The sequence below is a fragment of the Phoca vitulina genome, unplaced genomic scaffold, assembly GCF_004348235.1.
Source record: "Phoca vitulina isolate PV1807 unplaced genomic scaffold, GSC_HSeal_1.0 scaffold14, whole genome shotgun sequence".
NCBI classification, from domain to species: Eukaryota; Metazoa; Chordata; class Mammalia; order Carnivora; family Phocidae; genus Phoca; species Phoca vitulina.
This window is the reverse complement of record NW_022589717.1, coordinates 46548259-46567076: the sequence shown is the minus strand read 5'-3', so window position 1 is coordinate 46567076 and position 18818 is coordinate 46548259. Positions and strand designations below refer to the sequence as shown.

At 33.5% G+C, this 18818-nt stretch overlaps 1 protein-coding gene across 8 annotated transcripts in view; it reads right to left on the bottom strand.

Annotated features, from left to right (window-relative positions):
* Positions 1-18818, bottom strand: part of GALNTL6 (polypeptide N-acetylgalactosaminyltransferase like 6) — a 1076341-nt gene that overhangs the window by 565919 nt on the left and 491604 nt on the right. For 7 of the 8 annotated variants that reach the window (XM_032413198.1, XM_032413199.1, XM_032413205.1 and 4 more), the window contains one exon: positions 6364-6502. In XM_032413198.1, coding sequence (XP_032269089.1) covers positions 6364-6502 — 139 coding nt within the window. Of the gene's footprint in view, positions 1-6363; positions 6503-15376; positions 15539-18818 lie in introns of all 8 variants that reach the window. The other variant, XM_032413206.1, reaches the window with a different exon arrangement.

Below are 18818 nucleotides of genomic sequence, written 5' to 3'. Positions count from 1 at the left end.
TTAAATTCCCATTTTCTTCTCTTTAGGGAATTAAAGTTGTGAATCCTTTTTTCAAACTTACGCTTTCAGTTTTATGTATTTGATCCTTATCACGTTATAAGGTTACAAAAAATATACCTTAAAATTCATTAGACATGATTTTTAAGCAGCTGTAATTTTATTTTTAGAAGGTTCTTTTGGTTTTATTTTTGATTTTGTGGGTGCACTGTACAGCTTTCAAATTACCGGTCTTTTAGACCCCAGTGCCCTTGTGTTCATCCTCATTCTAGCTTTCAAAGAATCTGCTTCATGATCTGTCATTTACTACAAAAGCTAAATGTCTGACAGCTCTTGAACTGTTACCTATCTTAGAAAGATTTTCATTTCAATGGGACATACATTTGAGTTACAGTGATAAAAACTCTTCCATATCTTTCAGGCTTTAGTTAATAAATGAGATGTGTGTGTAAATTTTTGTTTTTGTTATTTTATCATGGCTTTTAAAACAATGATCCCTAGAAACATACAAATATACTAAAGTCTATACTAGCTTGCAAAAACTGGCTCACAAAAAAATACTGAAAGATACTCATTTGCATTATAGTTGCGAACGATTATTTCCTATCTTCTGTTTGTGATCATTCCTCCCCCAATTTGCCGCTTGTGATTTAGCTGGTTCTTTTTTCTTTTTTTCAGTCATATTTAGACATATCCTAGGCTAGAACCACATTTGATTCAATAATACATTTCGTATCTCCCTCTGTGAAGTATTCATACCTGAGTGGAGGGGATGAAGAGTCATTTTAGCTTAATTTGTTTCAGAATTCACTTGTAAATTTGTTGAAAGAAGACACTTTATCAATTTTACAAATGAATCATAACAAAAACATGAAAGAATGCCAGTGTCTCTCACATTTTTATGTAACTTTTGAAATTGAGAAATAAAAAAATTATCCTTGAACACTTTTGGATGATTAAACTCAAACATTTCTGTGAATGATTTCTAGTAGTCAATGGACAAGAGTCAAAACAGTTAAATAACGCTTTTCTAATTCATATAAAATTAAAACATTCTAAGCATATTCACTAAATCATAGTTTAAAGAATTAGACACATATAATTATTTTTCCTCAAATCAACTCAGAATTGACTCACAAAATTTGTTTTTACAATTTAAATTTTAGAATTATAGTTCACTTGATTTCCACATATTTTTTAATCTTCATGATATAACTGGAGAAGGAGGAAGGGAAGCAGAAAGATTATCATCAGAAAGAAAAGAAATAATTTAATATATCATGCTGCAACTGATTTGGTAAACCTGGTCTTAATTTTAATACTTTAATACATGGTGAGGTACATAAAGAAAGTTAACATCCACACTTGGTGAAGTGGGTACACAGAAATTAAAAATGACGGATTGACTTGTTTGGCACCACAGTGCAAGTCATGGAAGTAAACCATTTTAGAATTATTATTCAACATAATTTACAGAAGGCAAGAATGCTTAGACTATAAGGCACTGAAAAATAAAAAAAAATCACTCAAAAGTTTGTTATGTTGAGAAATTGTGATTTCTCATCATATACAAAGAAGATATTAGGCACTTAGATATTAGACTCCTCTCCTCTCAGATAGATATTCCCATGTAGAGGGACAGCCATTAGATTAATTCTCCTTTCCAGGAGAAAGGAAGACACACAACTGATGAATTTGTGTTAGTGAGCTTATCACGCTTGGCTCAGCCCCTCCTTCATTTTTCTGCTTTGGAACTTGCTTGCCTGCAGAGGTCAGACATCTAACTCTGCCCTCCAGGCCTTCTGTTATACAACTGTTTTTGCATGTTCAGCAATGCCTATGACTTGAAGGCTGAATGTGCCTCATTCTAGAGTTCACACTTAGCCTACATCTACATCCTGCCCACTGATAGAATCCTATCAATAATAAAAATAATCTTTCATTCCCAGCCATTTCTGGGACAATCTCTCATTTGGTTCTGAAATTGTACAGGGAGCAGCGTTGTGATGTAACTGCAATGCTACTGAAAACACTCGTATAATCAAGAGGTTGTAAAAAGTCTTGTATATTTTCCCAGGAGTTGAGATACCACAGAATTTCTTCTCAATGTTCAATATTTTATTTATTGTCAAAGTCATGAAGCTATCGCAGGAATGTAAGTGAAATATAAAGGAAAAGTTAAATGAAAAGGAAAGGTCACAAGTCAGAGTAGAATTTTTTAGTACAAAAATAGCCCAGCTACTCAGCCACCTTATAAATGCATCTTGATTAGTGTGTTTGTGTATGACTATGTATTTGTATAAATATGTATTTTTTTTCTAACAGCAAAAATGAACCTCAAGTCATGATGCATTTACCTGAATCCTCTGCAAAGCCTACCTCAACGCTCCTATTATACATGTACTTATGCATCCTAGTCTCATGTATTTCTTCTCTTCATAGATGTAATTTCATCTTGCACACATTAATTATATCACATTTGGGGGAGTATTTGTGGTAACTACTTATAAATTTATTTACGTCTAGGGAGTAATACTCACTCAAATATTCTTCAATCTTATCTTGCTAACAATATATTCACACATAAGTTTATCAGTTTCTTTTCTATGCAAGCCATCCATCCTTCCATGGTTTTCTACTTCCCTATTTTATATGTATTTTGTATTCTAAATATATGCTTCATATTTCCCATCTTGAGCTGGAAGTCAAAATAAAATGTTCTACTGCATACAAAGATGTGGCATCCCAGAAGAGTGAAGGAATACAAAGAAAATGCACGATCAAGATACAGGTGACAGGAAACCGAAATGTAGTAAAATGAAGCCAGGCCAATAAGGTATCCACTGACTGAACATTTGTCACGCAGAAACTCACATAGCAAAATTCTTATCAGCATTGCATTAGACAAAATATAAAAATAATATGTTTTAAGGACAAATCTCAGTTTAAGCCCCAGGTCTATGAATATAGACATAATTAGGCAGTAAGTCAAGAAGGGAGTATTTAAAATGCACAGATAGGTCTTCAAAAAGTAGAAAAGTAAACGAAGAGGGTAGGGATATGGATCTGGAAGAAGGAGTAGAAAATTTGACAATACCAAAGCATAGATGGGAAACAAAACAAAACAACAAAAAAACCCACTAAAATGTAATTTACAAGATAGGGAGATGCTAAAATTACTTGGACAAATGTAAGAAATTTAAAAACATAAATGAGAACCTTGGAATTTATTATTAGGACATGAGTAAGAATGATCAAATTATTGGACACATGCCAACTGACTTTCCTTAATCTATGGCTCCCCACTTAATGAGAATCTATTACTGACTCAATGAAATAATACAGCCAAAGGAAAACAGCTTATTTTTATGCTATTGGATAAGAAAGGAGCAGGACAGGTAAAGGAAGAATGTGTTCTGGATTGGGATTTCTGGAATAACTCATGTTCAGAAAATTCTTCACAGTGAATAAGAATGTATGTACACTAAGCATGTCAAACACCTAGCACCATGATTTATTTTATTTTTTTAATTTGCTAACTGTAAGAATATGAATGAGTAGAGAGAGCACTTGTGTATACAGAGAGAGTGATCTACAGTGTAGAACAGTGGAGTAAGAACTACAATTCTGTGTTTTGGAATAAAGACCAAGCTAAGCAAAATTGCAAGATATGATCCCCCAATATTTTCCATCACAAAATCCCAGAGCAAGGAAAAATCAATTCTTCTCTTCTGGCACTTTGAGCCTGTAATTTGAATTGGCTGACTGCAGATGCAAAGTTTCTTAGAACTGTTATGTTTGACTGTAAAAATCACACAAATTTTCCATTCTCTTCCGTAGATTCTGTCAATATAAACAAGCTGTGGTCAATTACCTGCAGCCTAGTTAAATGGGTAATACTGGATGGAGCTTGTGTCAGTTTGCTTTCATAATTTCAGGAACCACTTACACAGAGCTACATGCTCTTGTGGTTATCTGAGCCTGCATTTTGAGAAGCACGGATGAGGTCAAATGCATAGGACTTTAAACAGTGTGATCCCTGTAAGATTTTTTTGTTTATTTTAGGCTCTCAATTTCCTACAGGTAGGACCTTGACATAATAAGGCTGCATTGGATCTCTCTTCTTGCATCTCTGAGAGTCACAGACTAGACTAACCAGGGTAAACTATCACTCCTAGTAGTCCTGAAATTAACCCTTTGCAGTCCTCCATCTCCAACCCTCTAATAAGGGTTTTTTTGTTTTTTTTTTTCTGAGGGTGCCTGGGTGGCTTGGTCTGTTGAGCATCTGCCTATGGCTCAGGTCACGATCCTGGGGTCCTGGGATCGAGCCCCTTGTTGGGCTCCCTGCTCAGCTGGGAGTCTGCTTCTCCCTCTGCCTCTCCCTCTGCTCCTCCCACAGCTTGCGCTTTTTCTCAAATAAATAAATAAAATCTTAAAAAAAAGGTTTTTGTTTTTTTTTTCTATTTTGGTGTCATTTTACTAGGTGAGTGTCCCACTTGATATCCAGCCTCAGTAAATAAGTAAAATATGGTCTGTGACCATATTTTAGCCACATTTATCTCCCCTAACATTTAGAATAATGCCCTTTGATACTGTAAACTCAATAACTCTAATAAAAATTTCAAAATATTTTTCTCTACATTTTTCCATTTTCTTTTCCATTATTGCCTAAGAATATCTTATCTCAAAAGGTGGTAGTTATGCTAAAAATACACTGAGAAGAATGGGAATATCAGCCTTCTTTTGACTTCAGTGATTTTCTGCGCTGTTTCCATCCACAATTCTTTCCACTTGAATACACATTAAAAGATTGGAAGTGTGGGGGTGGGGGAGGAGGTGGATGGAAATTATTCTCTGAGCACATTTATTATGCCAACAATGCAATTTAATGCGTCTTTGATGTTGTGCAATTAGGTATTAAAATTCCTCATAACTAGAAATGTTCTCGGTCAGTGGGAATTCCTGTAGAGAATTTCAGGTAACCTGGGAATAATCTGGCTAGCTAGAAGGCCTAGACCGATATATAAAGCATTCAGTTTAGGGGAAAATTGATTTGTTCTTCATATTAATCCTCTGCTTAACTATATTGGGAAATGCAAATTCACATAAAACCTGAGAAAGAAACCAGTAATTCTTTTACATTTTAAAATAAATTTATAGACACAATATGGCAACTAAAAAATTATCCCCAAACCATATTTTACGGATTTTTTTGGAAAGGGTTAATTATTTTTGCAAAAAATTAAGTTTTATTGTACATTACTGATTTGATTTAGATTCTTACCTCTATTTTCATTATTGCCCTTATTTTTTTAAAGATTTATTTATTCATTAGAGAGAGAGAGCACGAGGGGAGAAGCAGAGGGAGAGGGAGAGAGAGAGAATCTCAAGCTGACTCCCTGCTGAGTATAGAGCCCAACACAGGGCCTCAATCCCAAGACCCAAGGTCATGACCTGAATTGAAATCTAGAGTTGGAACTTTAACCAGCTGAGGCACCCAGGCGCCCTGCCCTTGTTTTATTTTCTCTGATTTTCTTTCTCTCACACCAGTGTTTCCAAATGGAGACTGAGGTGAAGGCAGGGGTAAACATATTAGTATAGTTGGATAGATTTATCAAATATGTATGGTAATTCCACAAACTCCAAATTCTGATCACATTGTATGTTTTTGGCATGCTTTTGGCCTTCTATATGCTAGCAAGAAAATCATAACAGACTAGAAAAAAAGTACAGTAAGCAATGTTAGGAGTAGATAGGGGTGGAATTTCAGGAAACTATATATGATATCTTTCTTACTTCCTTTTGCACTATAATATTTAGCTATGGTGCAGTAAAAACTGAATTCACTGTTAATTGATAAGCTACAAACAATTCATAAAGTGACAGGAAATTGAGCAACCAACCATAACCTTTGGATTATGGATGCCTTTATTGTAGGCATTCTTTATGCAAGATGTAGCATCAATGGCACTGAATATGGCTGGAGTGAAAATGAAGTCAGATATATGTGGACAGTTCTGAGAATGCTAATCACCAGAAAAAATGTTTCCTTTATCATCTACATGATCAAAGGTAAAAATACGGGTAATATCTTAAAACACTTTATTTTAAATAGAGATAATACAGGCAACTCAATGAAAATGTGAATTAAGTTTTAGAAAGTTGGTACTTATTCTTTTCTAACTTTAAACATTACCTCAATTTAAATTTAAATATTTAAGATTATGAAATATAAACTTATTTTTAAAAAATCATTATGGCAAAATTTATAATTATGTATCTCACTGTGATACACATTAAACATAATTTTAAAAAACCGACAAACAAAAGAAAACCACACTGCATATGGGGCTTGCTGATACTCACTTAGCATGGCGAATATCTGGCAAGGACCGCTCTAGAGCAATATTGTTGCTGACAAAAATGTTGAAACCGTTTTCCCTGTAAGCTGAGTCATCATGGTCCTCTTCAGTGAGGGGGTAAGGTTTCCCATGCTCACCTTTCCCTAGTAGGAGAAAACAAAATGGGATTATCATCCCTATAAAAACCATTTAATCTTCTAGAACAGGTAACAAGAGTTAAATGCGTGTACTTCTTTAGTCACCTGTTACTATGCTCCATGGAAGACCTTTTATTAAAACATATTATTTTATAGAAAAAAGAAATATGCTCATGATAAAAAGCCAACAACACTGAAGTAGAAAGTATAATCATCTTCCAGAGAGAACCACTATGAAGACTTTAAGCGTATGTTTTGTAACATTTACATGCAGCGTGTAATATACGCATTGCCTTATAATTTGACTTTATCCAACTTAATTGTATAAAAAAGCCATATTTTCATTGACTTTTAATGGTTGATATTATTTCATTGTATCCCAATTTACACCATTCCCCTAAAGAGATACTTTCACATTACTTCTAATTCTCCCTATTAAAAATAATGTTGAAATGAACATCTTTGTTTATATATTCTTAATTATGTATTTTTGGAAGAGGAAGGATAATTCCTATAAATAGAATCTTGAATATCTGTAGAGTAACTTATGATAGTTTTCACACATCTTCAGAAGCATTGGATAATATTTTGACATTTACCGGTGAAATAAATATTCATACTTTAGTTTGCTTTCTCTTGATTACTTATAAAATTAATAACTTTATATATATTTATCATTTGTATTTCTTACATTGTGAAATGATTGTTCAGAGTTTTTAAAAAATGTGTTTTTTTTATTTTTAAAGATTTTATTTATTCTTTTGAGAGAAAGAGTGAGAAAGAGAGAGAGAAGAGAGCATGAGTAGGGGCAGAGGGAGAGGGAGAAGCAGACTCCCCTTAAGCAGGGAGCCTGACATGGGGCTTGATCCCAGGACCCTGGGATCATGACCTGAGCTGAACGCAGATGCTTAGCTGACTGAGCCACCCAGGTGCCCCTTTTATTTGTTTTTTTTTTTAAACAAATTTTTATTATGCTTATTAAAGTTATTTTTTGTATTTTTAAAACAATTTTTTATTTTATTTATTTTTTATTAATTTATTTATTTGTCAGAGAAAGAGAGGGAGAGAGCACAAGCAAGAGAGTGGCAGGCAGAAGGAGAAGCAGGCTCCCTGCTGAGCAAGGAACCTGATGCGGGACTCAATCCCAGCACCCTGGGATCATGACCTGAGCCAAAGACAGAAGCTTAACTGACTGAGCCACCGAGGCGTCCCTTAAAACAGTTTTTATATTGTGTTTATTAAAGCTTTGTTAATTATATATATATATATATTCTAAATATTTCTAAATTTACTTTATTTAAATCTAATTTAAGACTTCTGTTTTCCGGTTCTGCATGCAAGGAGTTTGGAAGTTACCACTCCATCCTAACAACAAGTACAAAGCTGAACAGACTAAAAAAATCAACAACTCTTCTTGGCCCATAAGCGAAGAAACAACATAGGGCAAACTGATGTCTCCAAAAGAGAGCCAAACAGGTGAATATAGGGAGTTGAGGCTTACCAGGGCAGGCACTCAGGAGTGCAAACCTTTTGGGAACCAGTGCTTGGATAGGAAAACTTAACAGTAATGACAAATTGCTGGAGGCTCAGTAAAGACTGAGAGTTAAAAACTCCAGGGCTGGTTTAAAAAAAAAAAAAAAAAACAAACTCCAGGGCTGGGATATTACCGGAGCCTACCTAACCTGAGGGAAGAGAAATACCCAACTCCAGCCTACTCTAACTATCCTGTCCAACCAAAGAGGAGAGAAAAATCCTGACATTCACAGTCCAGGGCAGAGGATCACTAAAAGACTGAGACCTAATCAGAAGACTATTGAACACTTCCTCTCCCCGCCATACCTCATCATCACATTATAAAAGCTCTATTTATAATAATTCCTTTACCCAGTATATTGTGTCTGGCTATCAGGAAAAAAGAATTACAAGGCATACCAAAAGGCAAAAAACACAATTTGAAGAGAGAACGAACATCAGAACCAGCCATGGCAGAGATGTTGGAATTATCAGACAGGGAATTTAAAGCAACTATGATTCATATGCTAAGGACTCTAATTGGTGAAGTAAATAGTGTGCAACAACAGATGGAAAATGTAGACAGAGAGGTGGAAATTCAATAAAAGAATAAAAAAGAAATGCTAATGATAAAAAACATAAAAAAAATGAAGAATGCTTTTGATGGGTTTATTAGTAGACTGGGCACAGTTGAGGAAAGAATCTCTGAGCTTGAGGATATATTAGTATCAGCCTTCAAAACAAAAAGGCAAACAGAAGAAAGACTGAAAAAAGTGGAACAGAATATCCAAGGATTGTGGAACAACTATAAGAGGTATAACATACACATAATGGGAATAACAGAAGGGGAAGAAAAAGGGAAAGGAATAGAAGAAATATTTGAAACAACAGTGACTGAGAATTTCCCCAAATTAATGTCAGACAGCAAACCACAGATCCAAGAAGCTTAGAAAACACTAGGACAGGACAAATGCCAAAACGAAACAAAACAAAATTACAAACTACACCTAGGCATATCATTTTCAAATTACAGAAAATCAAAGCTAAAGACAAAATCTTGAAAGAAGCCAGTGGAAAAAAACATCCTATCTGTACAGGAACAACAAAAAAAAGAATTACATCTAACTTCACTTCTGAAACTACGTAAGCAAGAAGAGAGTCAAATGAAATGTTTAGAATTGAAAGAAGATAAAAAACACCAACCTAGAATTCTGTATGCTGTGGGATTGTCCTTCAAAAGTAAAGGAGGAATAAGAGTTTCTCAGACAAACAAAAGTTGAAGAATTTGTTGCCAGTAGATTTATATTGTAAGAAATGTTTTTAAAAAGTTCTTTAGAGAGGAGGAAAATGATACAGATGAGAAATTTAGATCTACATAAAGAAGGGAAAAACATTGTGGAAGAATAAGAGAAGATAAAATAAAAAATAAAAACTTTTTACTTTTCTTAATTGATATAACATAGCAGTTTGTTCAAACTAGAGTACCAACAATAGATTACATTATATATGTATATATATATATATCCTATGAATTGATATACTAAGAGAGAAAAATGGAATCCTGTAAAATGCTTAATTAAAAAACACAAAAGACAGAAAAAAAAAGTGGAAGACAAAAATGGAACAAGGAATAAAAACAGCAAATAGAAAACAGTAATGAATAAGGTAGATATTAATCAAACTGTCTAAATAATCACTTTAAATGTCAGTGGTCTAAATGCACCAATTAAAGGACAGAAATTGTCAGAGTGGATCAAAATAAATCTAATTTAAGATTTTTTTCCAACCAGATGTTTTTTTTTTCTTTCATAGTTTATTCACATATTTATAAATAAATCTTTTCTCAATATCATTTTTTATTTTTATTTGTATTTATCTTTATTTTTTATTTATTTTTTGAAAGATTTTATTTATTTATTTGAGAGAGAGAGAGAGCATGAGAGGGAAGAGGGTCAGAGGGAGAAGCAGACTCCCCGCTGAGTGGGGAGCCCAATGAAGGGCTTGATCCTGGGACTGCAGGATCATGACCTGATTGGAAGGCAGACACTTAACAGACTGAGCCACCCAGGTGCCCCGCAATATTCTTTTTTTAATTCATTCATGAATTTGGAGTTTTACTAACATTTTATTTTTGTTTTGTCCATCAAAATTTTGAACCATCTGGCTTGTGAGAAATGAAGAAAGTATCACATTTATTTTTTCACAAATAGTTAGGTAGCCATAGGAATTACATTTAATAAATAGTCTTTTCTTTTCTTGTCCACATACAAAATTTCACACATTTTATTGGCATATTTGGGGACTTCCATATGTTCCTCTTTTCTGTCAGTTTTTACACTGGAACACTGGTGGCAACACATTTTAATGTTTGGCAGAGCCATTTCTCACTCACCATATTCTTTTTCAGAAGAATATCACATATTTATTTTTCTATGTGAACTTTAGACTCATTTTACTATTTAATAAAATGGTCAGTTTGGATTTTGTTTTGAGATTAATTGAATTTATCACTTCCTCCTTAGGGAAGTAATATTTTTATATATCTTAACAATTTTTCATAGTTTTTTCCCCCTGGATTTCAGTGGAATGTCACACATTTTTTTTTCTTTTTTCTTTTTTTTTAGTTCAAGCCTTTTTTTCTTAAGTTTTTCTAGGTAGGTGTTTTTCTTCACTGTACTATAAGTACCATCCTTTCTTCTATTATATTTTCTAAATGGTATACACTAAAGCTATTGATTTTTATACTTAATTGTTAACCAGTTACCTTACTCAACTTTTTTCTAAAAAATATATATATATATATATATATATTTTATATGCATATATATTTATCTTGGGTGTTTCAAAGTACACATCATTTCATTTCAAATAATAATAATTATTTTTCTTAAAGGTTTGTTTATTTATTTTAGAGAAAGAAAGAGAGAGAGAGAGCAGGAGCGAGGGGAGAGGCAGAGGGAGAGAGAGAGAGAAACCTTAAACAGACTCCCCACTGAGCATGGAGCCCTATGTGGGTCTCCATTCTAGGACCCTAAAATCATGGCCTGAGCAGAAATCAAGAGTCTTGACACTTAACCAACTGAGCTATCCAGGCATCCTAAATCATAATATTTAGTCTCCCCTCTTCCTCCTTTCTTCATGTGTACCACTTTCAGATTTCTTGTTTAATTCTATAGTCAAGAATAAATAACATTGGTGTCAACAGGCACTTACTCAGGTAATGACTTTAATGTGATTCCTGTTAAACACTGCACATGAATGTATGTGCGTGTATGTGTGGTGATAACTTAACATGTTAAGAAAGAATACTTCTAGTGCCTTTTAAATAAAGGTAGTTTTTCATGAATAGAATAAGAAAGTTTACCAAATTATTTTTCAAATTTTATGTTTTTTTTAATATTTTCACCATATTAGTCTTTGATTTTGCAATATATTATTTGTTTTTAATCACTGAAATATCTTGTTTGTTAGGAAATTTGGCTTCTTTATCAGTAATCCCTCAAATAAAAGTGAAAGCTTTTCTTTTTATTAGCTTCTAGCTTCTGCCCTAATAACATTAACCTCAGTAGTGGTGACAGCCAAGATCAAATAGTTGTAGAAAGGAATTATATGCTCAAGAAGCAGACTGAAAATCTCTCCAGTTTTAAGGGAGAGAACCAAAAATGTTTAAGTGTTTCACTTTGGCCATCAAAAAAGAAAATACAGGATCTCGCCTGTTTTTCTGTTATTTCTTAGGGTAAAATGCCAGTTGCTTTTTTAACCTAAAAGGGAAATAAATAAGTCAGTGAGAAATTTCATTTGTCTAACACCTAATTATTGAGCATCCACTAGGGGCAAAGTAGTACATTAAATCATTGTATGAACATTTTCTTTTTCTTTTTTTTTTTTTTTAAAGATTTTATTTATTTATTTGACAGAGAGAGAGCGAGAGCAGGAACACAAGCAGGGGGAGTGGGAGAGGGAGAAGCAGGCTTCCGGCTGAGCAGGGAGCCTGACGGCGGGACTCGATCCCAGGACCCTGGGACCATGACCTGAGCTGAAGGCAGACGCTTAACGACTGAGCCACCCAGGCGCCCCTTTATGAACATTTTCTAACTCAACACTACGAAATAAACATTGTTCTACCCATGTTACATGTAAGTAAGCTAAAGAGAGACTGACATTTCCAGTAAGGATTTCCACAATCAGCAATTAGCTGATTTTTTTTTTTAAATATCTAAACTTTTAAAAGATCTAAATCTCTCTCCACCGAGTGGCCAAATACTAGATAAGGTCTTTTGATCTTATATATTCTCTAGCGTGAACTGGATAGGTCCTATTTAATAAGAAAATCATAGTGCATAGTAGTTTTTATTTTCTTTAGTAAATTTTTATTTTTTAATTTATATGCCCTAAGTGAAATGTAGTCAAGGCTTCTTTTCAATAATTTTTGTAGAGATATTTTTTAGTGCTCAGCTTTTAGATTCAGCCACTTTAAGACTACAAATATAAATTTTAAAGCTACACATTCATTAAAACACCTGCCAATCAAAAGGAAATTCATTTTCTCTGTACAGCAATTTAGCCTACAGACTGATAAATCTCCTGAGACAAGGCTTTTCAAATGAGTAAGTGATACTCTAGAGTTATAAAACAAAACTTGAGTCACCAGTGATGGCATACTAGAAATTTCTTCATTGCAGTTGTGAGAATAGGTTTTAAATTTTTATGTTCTTATGCACAGAGCCTGCAGTTTTTACTGCAAATGCTACTAACTCATCTTAAGTTTTCATATGTAAAGCCTCAGGGACCGTCACATCTCATGTGGTTTAAGATTTCTTCTGTAAAGCAACAAAACAAAACAGCAAAAACTCCAAACAAAGCAACAAAAGTAGGTGTATGTTGAAAATTGATTTATTATTCAAAGGTGTTGTGAGAGATTTACCTATTTAACATATTAAAGATTCTAATATACCTACCTTACTGTTATCAATTGTAAATTCAAATCAGTCTTTTACTTGAAACGTAAGAAATAGTGTACTGTCTGCTACGTTTAAAATAGTATGAAAAGGGGAAGTTGGGTGGTTCAGTGGGTTAAGTCCCCCTGGGTTTTGGCTTGGTCATGATCTCCAGGGTCTTGAAATCAAGCCCTGTATATGGCTCTGCGCTCAGCGCAGACTCTGTTCCTCTCCCTCCCCTTCTGCTCCTCCCAGCCTGAAATAAATAAATAAATAAATAAATAAATAAATAAATAAATAAATAAAATCTATGAAATAGTATGAAAGGTGTGAGATATTTTAAAGAATCAGATATAAAAATTAATACTATATTAATACATGGATAGCTATTAAGTAGAAAAATTCCATCTTATAAATATGTCTCTGATCCCGTGTATTCAAGGCATATGGTAGAATTTAATATGGAAATTAGGTTAGTCTCATAGTGCACCTAGTATTTATCCTCCAGATGAAATGACATTTCATTTAGCCTGGCATACATATAGACTGGTATCATTATTATTATTTTTTTAATGTTTATTGAGTATCCACTATATGCATCGCTGGATGTGGAAAGGGAAAATGTGTATAGTATGACCCCAGGCCTGAAAAAGCTAGAAATATACTCTGACTAGTAAGATATGGTCTCCTACGAATTGAATGTTTGCGTTCCCACAAAATTCTTATGTTGAAATCCTAACTCCAGATGTGAGGGCATTTAGAGGTGAGACCTTTGGGAAGAGGGGATCAGTCTATGAGATTAAGACTCATAGATGGGATTAGTGTCCTTATAAAAGGCCCAGAGAGCTTCCTTGCCTTTCACCTTGTGAGGACACAGCAAAAAGACAGTCCTCTATGAACTATGAACTCTCCAGACATGAAATTTACTGGTGCCTTAATTTTGGACTTCCCAGCCTCCAGAAATGTGAGAAATATATTTCTGTTGTTTATAAGCCACCGAGTCTATGGTATTTTACTATAGCAGCCCAAACAGACTAAGTCAGGGCAAAACTATAAAACAATTATTGTGAAAAAGAAGCATGGTATTTGTGGAAGTGAATGAATTGGACAATAAACCCTATAAGAATTTCACAACTGTGGCAAACTGAGGAACTGTATATGGCTTGGAAACTCCAACCAGAAAGAGGGAGTTTACAGGGCAAACTTGGATAGAGGAAGATTTACATTGTTTAAGAGGTCTGGAGCTGGGGAGACTACATAAGAATTGAAATAAATGAGGGGCGCCTGGGTGGCTCAGTTGGTTAAGCGACTGCCTTCAGCTCAGGTCATGATCCTGGAGTCCCAGGATTGAGTCCCGCATCGGGCTCCCTGCTCGGCAGGGAGTCTGCTTCTCCCTCTGACCCTCCCCCGTCTCATGCTCTCTCTCTCTATCTCATTCTCTCTCTCAAATAAATAAATAAAATCTTTAAAAAAAAAAAAGAATTGAAATAAATGAATTTGTACAGATGAAATTTTTTTTTTTTTAAAGATTTTATTTATTTATTTGACAGAGAGAGACACAGCGAGAGAGGGAACACAAGCAGAGGGAGTGGGAGAGGGAGAAGCAGGCTCCCCGCTGAGCAGGGAGCTGGATGCGGGGGCTCGGTTCCAGGACCCTGAGATCATGACCTGAGCCGAAGGCAGACGCCTAACGACTGAGCCACCCAGGCGCCCCCAGATGAAACTTTTGGAACATGCTTTTTGAAAATAATTAATAAACCTATATAAATAGATTTAGATCTCACAAAATACAATACTAAGAGATAAAATAGGTTTTTGTCTGAGGAAAAAAAATCTAGTGACAGTTTAAGGTACTTAAAATTTTCCTAGAAGTAATTGGAGTATAAGAATAGCAGAAGGAAAGTGTTTTAACACTTTTCCTGAGGGGCTTGAGGATAAGCAGTTAGAACACTCAAGAATCCATATAGTCAGGCCTTCACTCAAATATAATTTTCTTGGAGAGATTCTTCATAATCAACCAACCCATCTTAAATGAGCATACCCAGCACTCCTTGCCCTATTTCCCAAGTCTATTTTATTTTTACCATGCATTTCTTTTCTACCATACATTACTATTCTAAATTTATTAATTGACTATTAATTCTAAAATCTATTAATTGACTATCTCCTCATTGGGATATAAGCTCTATGAAAGCAGAGACTTTTTGCTGTTCCCTATAGTGTCCCCAGAACCTAGGAGAGTGTCTGCCACATAGCAGATACTTAATAAATATTTTAACTGGTGTATAAATAATAAAGTGATAAAGTGATAAAGATTTGGGCTTATTACCCAATGGAAATAAAGATGTTCATTTATTTATTCAAAACTGCATATTAAGCATCTATTCTGACATAGGGGCTAAAAATTAAAGATGAATATCACAGTTATTACCTTTGACATCATGTGTAAGAGAAGGAAGTAAAAACATCATTGTGATTTAAAATACAAACATAATAATCTATAAGATCATTGAGGGATAGGATTGTGTCTTGATATCTTGTGCTCAGGAAACATTAGCATAGTACTTATCACATGATTTGTCTCCCAAAATACCTGTGAAATGAATAAATGGAGAAATGAATTAATGCACTTTGCACTATGAGAAGGATAGAGGATGTATCTATGAGCTCTTTCAGCAGACAGAGAAGGAAGCAGTTAGACAGGCAGAAAGAAGTGCCCCAAGCATGATACAGAGAGGTAATAATACATGATACAGAGAGGTAGTAATAAGGAATTACAACTCTGGTTTGGAATGGTTGGAGTGTGGTTTTTGTAAGATGGAGCAATAAAAGACATAGCTGGAAAGGTAGTAAATTATTGGTTTTGCATTATTCTGGAAGTGATAAAAGTCCTAATCAAAGTGAAGTATAGTAAGTTAGTAATCCATACTGAATCTCTAGGGTAACAACAAAAAATTACCCAAGAATGTATAACACAAAATCTAATAAGATAAAAAATAATAAAACAAAAATAAAATAATAAGGAAAAAATTTAAAAAGTCTATGTTACAAAAAAGCAGAAAAGAATGAATTAAAAATTATACAACAAATGAGACATATAGAAACCAAATAGCAAAATTTAAATGAAATAGATTAATTCTTTAAAAGAACTTACCAAAATTAACAAGAAGACACTTATTACCAAAGTAGTCCTGCATCTGTTTAAAAAATTTTTCTCTCCTTAAATTTACATTAGCTATTACTGAACAAATGAAAGGCACATTTCATCTTTTTAAGTGTTTTTTCCCAAATTTATTGAGATATAATTAACATATAGCAATGTGTAAGTTTATGTGTACAATATGTTGATTTTATATACTTACATAATGAGAAATTACGATCACCATCTCATTAGGTGACGCCTTTATCACCTTTTCTTTTTTGTAGTGAGAATGTTTAAGATCTACTCTCTTAGCAACTTTCAATATATAATACAGTATCATTAACTATAATCACCATGCTGTACATTAGATCCTCAGAAGTTATTAATCATATAACTGGAAGTTCATACCTTTTGATCAATATCTTCCCACTTCCTTAACCCCCCCCTCCCCTGCCCAGGCCTTAGCAATTACCATTCAACCCTCTGTTTCTATTAATTTGGTATTTTTAGATTCCATATGTGAGTGATATCAAACCATATTTGTCCTTCTCTGACTTCCTTCACTTAGCATATACACTAGATTATTATTTAGCCATGAGAAAGGAGGAAATTTTTCCACAAGGATTGACCTTGTGGGCATTATGTTTAAAAAATTTTGAAAACTCCAGGCCCACATGGATTCACTGATGAACTTTTCTAAACATTAAAATGAGAAATGGTATCATTTTTACACAAATATTTTAGAAATTAGAGAAATTCTTCATATGATACTGGCATGAACCTGATATCAAAACCAGGCAAAGACATAATAAGAAATGAATATATTGGACCTATGTCTCTCATGAGTATAGAAGGAAAAAATCCTTAACAAAATAGCACAGTGAATCTATCAATATTTTAAAAGACATTATATCATGACCAATTGGGATTTATTCTAGAAATGCAATGTTGGTTTAATATTCAAAATCAATCAATATAACTCACATTAACAGAATAAAAGAGATAAGTCATATTATTATCTCAGTACAGGCAAAAAAATCATTTGATAAAACTCAACAACGTACTTATAATGGAAATTTTCAGTAACCTAAAAATAGAAGGGAACTTTTTTTTTAACATGACAAAGGGTATTCACAATAAAAATTCAGCAAACATATATCTTTGGTGAAATAGTGAATACTTTCCCCCTGAGATTGGAAACACAACACTAATCTCAAGCATCACTACCTCTATCTAAATTGATACTATCCATTGAGCCTATCAAGTGAAATGAGTCATGAAGAAGAAAGAAAAGATATAAAGACTGTGAAAGAAGAATGAAAACTAATATTATTTTAAATGACATTAAATGTGTACAAAAAAATCCAACAAAATTTAAAACCTATAATGATTGATAAATTAATTTTTCAAGACTGTGACTGATAAATGTCAATATATATTCAACTTTATTTACTAACAACAAACTTGAAATAAAAATTTTAAAATAGGGGTGCCTGGGTGGCTCAGTCAGTTAGGCATCCAACTGGCTCAGGTAATGATCTCAGGGTCCTGAGATCCAGACCCAAGTGGGGCTTTGCACTCAGCAGACTTCAGAATCTCTTTCCCACTCCTTCTCCCTCTCCCTCTACCTCTCTCCCCACTTGTGTGCATGGTCTCTCTCTCTTGCTCGCTCTCAAATAAGTAAATACAATCTTAAAAAAAAAATTAAATAGCTTTTGAAATCACATGGAAGTATCAAATATTTAGGAATAAATCTAAAAAAAATATGCATAAGGCCATTCTCTGTACTAAATATATAAGAAACACTTTTGGGAGAAATTAATGAAGAGCTAAATAATTGGAGTGATTCATCATGATCTTGGATTGGACAAAGTCTTTTAAGATGTCAACTCCGCATGAATTGATAATTTACTTAAACCACAGTCCAAATTAAAATCCTGGAAGTTTTTGCTTCTTGGTGGTGGTGGTGCTGTGTGTGAGTGGGGTACAGTATATAGTGAGATGGAGGAGGTCAATTAAAAATGAATTTTTAGAGCCTAAACTTCCCACCACAATATTAAAGAAGAAAGGCATAGTTGGAGCAAATTAAAACTATACACATTCGGTCATAGAATAAACCAGAACTAATTTGGTTACATAAAAATGATAACGTGAACATAAAGACACATATATGAAAGACGTTTCTAAGAACAGCATATAAATGAATACAACATATAAATGAATATATATATATATATATATATATATAAATGATAATGTAATCATGATGTAGTAATAATAACCCGTTATTACTGGTAGTAATATTGTTTCCATTTTCTGATTATAGAAACTTCATTTTTAAAAAGAACAGTTGTCTGTCTAACATTTAGAGATACGGGTAATTTTTATATTAAAAAAACCTTATGTATTTTTTTATTTAGCATGTAAAGAGTTAAGTAACAAGATGTATTTGTATTTATTCTGACCACAGATCTTTAAAGGAGAGATAGCATAAATCTATGTGCTCAAATTGATGTTGTTAATAAGAATTTACTATGAAAAAATTTAAAAATTGACTTTAGATATGTTTGTATAGAAACCTAGTGTTCTGTTATTTTTCAGCTTTCAGTGTGCCTTGTGAAAAAGTCTTTATTTCCTAATTGTGTAGTTATTCTCTTAATTATTGCAAAAAACTTCATTGTCTGCAGACAACGCAGGAGAAATCATGTTAAGAAATATTTTGCCTCAACAT